The sequence below is a fragment of the Cystoisospora suis genome, assembly GCF_002600585.1.
Source record: "Cystoisospora suis strain Wien I chromosome Unknown contig_4747, whole genome shotgun sequence".
NCBI lineage: Eukaryota > Apicomplexa > Conoidasida > Eucoccidiorida > Sarcocystidae > Cystoisospora > Cystoisospora suis.
The window spans coordinates 690-5,330 of NW_027157539.1; the positions used below are offsets into that span (position 1 = coordinate 690).

At 41.1% G+C, this 4,641-nt stretch overlaps 1 protein-coding gene across 1 annotated transcript; it reads left to right on the forward strand.

Annotated features, from left to right (window-relative positions):
* Positions 1–196: 196 nt before the first annotated feature.
* On the forward strand, positions 197–4,593 carry CSUI_008462 (atpase family associated with various cellular activities domain-containing protein; the record flags this gene model as incomplete). The annotated part of the gene is made up of 4 exons (XM_068068595.1): positions 197–532; positions 1,462–2,079; positions 3,275–3,442; positions 4,438–4,593. Coding segments are annotated over exons 1-4 (1,224 nt in total), but the record flags the coding sequence as incomplete, so codon positions are not given.
* Between the last annotated feature and the right edge of the window lie 48 nt (positions 4,594–4,641).

Sequence of the window (4,641 nt, forward strand, 5' to 3'; positions counted from 1 at the left end):
TATATATATATGTCTATACATTATCTCGTGTATGGCTCGAGATGTCTTGTCTTTCTTCCAGTGTCTCTCCATACACCTCAGTATCTACACACCTTCTCCTTCTTGCTCTTCTTCCTTCCATCTATCTCTACATCCCTCTTGACTCTTTCCTTCTCTTTCTTTCTTTTCTTTTCTTCTTTCTCTCTTCTTATTTCAGGTTGAGTTTGTGGCTACCGTCACTTCAACATCTCTAGGAGGAAGCGGCGGGAAAATGACCCAAGAAGAGGAACCTTCATCCTCCTCTTCTTCTTCCGACTCTTCCTCCTCTGTTGGATCTAAGAAGGCTGGCGAGAAAGGCAGCGGGGAGGGCCGCCAGCATAGTAGTAGTAGTGCGAGTGCGAATCTGTTGGATCAGTTTCGGGAATGTGAGAAGAAATTTCTCCTCCAAGCAGGTCTGTCTCACGGCAGGCCAACAGCCTTCATGTTGAATGATACGCAAATCATCGAGGAAAGTCTACTTGAAGATATCAATGCTCTTCTCAGTACGGGAGAGGTCAGTCAGAAGGAGGAGACAGGAGACACTTGACGCAAGACAAGATCTAGGAACGCAAACGAAAAAGCGACTTCTTGAAAGAAGTGGACCAGCGCCTTTTCTAAAAGAAAGATCGCATCTACAGATATATATATATATATATATATGTTGTATATATTTGCATCCGCGTACATACGTATAGGGCATAATATATGTATGTACATATATATTTGTACTGTATATGTGCACCTAAGCATATGTATATATACAATCTACAGATACAATGTATGCATGTACCTATCTATTTCCCTCTGTATAGGTACATGCATTGTATGGATATATCTATGTATGTATGGATAGTATTGGGGGTGCTTCTGTGTGTAGCTCTCGATTCTGAAGTTGAAAGAGAGACAGAGACAGAGACAGAGGAGGAGTGTGGTGGTTCTTTTTGTCTCCTCTCTGTCTCCTGTCGATGGGAATGCTAGTAGTAGACATCTCTCTCTCTATCTATCTCTCTATTCCCTGCATGAAAAAGAAGAAAGAGGATCCACTCATTCTAGGGACGGCAACCTCTCCATTCAAAAGAAAGATAGATCTCTATGTAGTTGTGCTTCTTTTCTCCAGTCTAACAGACACCTCGTTTCTCCTTTCTTTCTTTCTTTCTCGTTGCTCCTCACCTTATTAAGGAAGTTCTTTTTCAACTCTCTCTCTCTTCTTTTTTCTCTCCTTCTTTCTTTCTTTCTCTCTTCCTTCTTCTTTCTCTCCTTCTTTCTTTCTCTCTCTCTCTCTTTCCCCTTTCCTTCTTTCTCTCTTTCCTGTCACTCGTCTACATTCTTTGTTTGACTGTGTCTTTCGTTCCTGTCAATCTCTTTGATGCTTTCTTCTCTCTCTTTTTCTGTTCTTTCTTCTTCGTGTCTGTCTCCTCTCTTCTGTTCTTTTCTCTGCCTTAGGTCCCCGGCATTTTCGATCCCGACACGGAAGATGCAATTCTTCAAGATCTTCTTCCTCTCGCTAAAGAGTCGAATCGGGAGCTGAGCAAGGACGCGATCTTTCAGTTCTTTTATGAGCGAGTTGCATGCAATCTTCATATCGTCTTATGTATGTCTCCTGTTGGAAGTGCCTTAAGAAACCGTATACAGCTCTTTCCTTCTCTCTTAAGCTGTTGCACTGTCGACTTCTTCGATGTGTGGGGAACGGATTCTCTCTATGAAGTAGGCAAAGATTACTTTCTCTCCGTTAGCTCCCTAGACCATCCTGCCTCGCATCATCTCTCTTCTTCTTCTTCGCCGACGACGACGACTCCTTCCAAGGAGAGAGGATTAGGGGATGGACAGGGGAGAACAGCAGGAGGTGGAGAAGAAGAAGAAGGAGAGAGATTTTCTCATCCTTTAAAGAGTCCCATAGAGGGAGGTTCGCCCTATGACGAACGGATCCGAACGCATGCAGATCTTTGTGTGAAGATCCATCAGCAAGTAATTCAATCGGCCGCGGAGTTTCATGAACACTTAGGAAGACCTGTCTATATAACGCCCAAGTGCTTTCTTGATCTTATCAACCTTGCTACCAAGGTGAGAGAAGGCTCAAGAAAGCAGAGGGGACAGAAAAGAAGACAGAGATCTCTATAGTTTTCTTTTAGCTATCTTTCTCTCTGTCTATCTGTATGTAGGTAGGTATATCGACATGCATTTCTTCGCGTTCTTTAGAAGCATCAGTCAACACGTCTATTTATCTCTATATACTCACGCCTCCTTCCTGTAGGAAATCTTGACAAGCTACCTGCCTCTTTATCTGCATGCAAAGAGAGATAAGAAATACCTAAAGTGTATGGAGGCACGAAGAACTTGTTAATCTTGCAGCGCCATTTCTCTATAGAGATTCTCGTCTTATATCTTCGAGATCTTCAGTCAACGGCCGTTGTCTCTCTTTAGAGGGACAACAAGAAGGTCTCTGTATATCTTCTCCATATCTATATCTATATACATATATACGTGTGTAGATATATTTTATAGCTAAGGTATGTATCTATATATGTATGTGCTTGCCGTTGGAGCCAACAGGAGTGGCTGCATGCAGAGAGGTCTAACGAGGTCGATGCGAATTTTCTTCTTTTCTTCAAAACGGCCCTTCAAATCGAGCGAGAGAAACTGAAGCTTCTCGAAAGATGCAAGCACATAGAGACACCTTCAACCTCCCTACAAATATATACACACATGCATGCACATATATATATATAGAGAGAGATATATATACAGAGATAGGCTGGGCATACATGTAGATATATATATATATATGAGTGTGTGTAATGTATGTGGATAGATATAGATGTAGGAGAATCGCATCGATGCGTCTCCTGCACTTTTTTCTATCTTTCTCTCTTTGTCTGTTTGAACTTCTCTTCCATTAGATGGTCTTCCTTGTTCTTCTTCTTCGTCTTCATCTCTTTTTTCTTTCTCTTCTCCTTCCTCCTTAATAATGAATCCTCTTCGTATGTCGAATTTTCTCCTCTCTCCAAAGACAGGGGATTTCTCCTTCTTCTTCTTTGCGCACTTTTTCTGCATCCTCTTCTTCTCTTAGTCTTTCCATGGCTAGTAGGAGGGCTCGTCCTATCTCTTACTACTCCTGTCTGAAAGATATCAGGTGGGTTCTTTCAATGCATGCATATATATAAATATATATGTGCCTATTTGTGCGTTGTCTATGTATATATATAGGTATACATGAATATGTGTATGGATGGATGTACGTCTCCTGCTGTATGTACAGCTGAGGTATGAGAGAAAGCAAGAGCTTCTAAGACAACGTACATTACTGTCGACAGGTTTATATAAGTTAACTCAGACAAATGAAGAGATCAAACATCTCCGTAAAGAACTAGAAGCTCTCGAACCTGTCCTGCAAAAGAAGAAAGAAGAATCGGAACAACTCATGGCGGTATGCCACACTGTACATACACACACAAAGATCTATTCAGATAGAGATGCATAGACCTTCTTCTCTTTGTCTTCTCTCTATGTATGTGCTGTCCGTACGGAGATATACATATATGTTGACTGTTTGAGGCATGTCATAAAGATATACGTGTATTGAAAAAGAAGAAGAATAGATAAGACAGATCATTCCACTTCTTCTTCTCTTTCTTCTCTAAAGAATGAGAAGAACTCAGAGAAGAAGTCGACAAAGAAGAAGAAGAAGAGGGGGAAATTTGAATGGAGTTTGTAGCAGTAGCCAGAGGAGAAGGAGGGCGAATAGATTCTCTGGATCCAGATGTTGAGACAGAAAGACAGAGAGAGACTTCTGTCGAGATAGGAAAATAAAAATCCATAGAAATGTCTGCCCTCTTTCTTCCAGTCTTTCGCATCATCTTCACGACGTTGGGAGTAATGCTATTTCGATACAACAGAAGAGCCAAGAGAAAGAAAAGAAAAGAAAAGAAACGGCAGCTACATGATGACTGTTTTGCTCTTTTCTCTCTTTTTCTTTTTCTTCCTCTTTTTCTTCTCCCCTTCTCTCTTTCTTTTTGTCTTTCATTCATACAGCTACGTCTTCTCACACTACCTCCCCCCCTCTGACAATAGACCTCGACGCACATACCTATATATATATATGTTCATGCATGTATGTAAAAATGTATGTATGAGAGATATCTATGTGTGAGAGCAACGGTGTGTGTCTGTATCGATATCTCCTTTCCTACATATAAAAAATATGAAGAGAGAAAGAAAGAGAGAGACATCAATAGATATTTCACGAGACAGATATAGAGAGTGATCTAGAGATATAGATGTAAGGGACATGGATGTGCCTCACAAGGCCCGACTCATGTTCTCGTCACGGGGTGAAAGGTTGGATTTGTTTGCATATGTGTGACTATCGATGTCTGTGTGATCTTCTTTCTTTTCTTTTTCTCTTTTCTTCTTTCTCTCTAGACTGTTGAGAGTGATAAGGCCGCTGCATGCATCGAGCAAGAGAAAGTGTCAGAAGAGAGAAAAGCGGTAGAAGAAAAGCGACAAGAAATTGCTCTACTCCAAGCAGAAGCTCAGAGAGAAGTCGATAAAGCCATGCCGGCTCTTGACGCAGCTATGGGTATACCACCTTTCTTCTTCTTCTCTTTTTCTTTTCTTTTCTTTTCT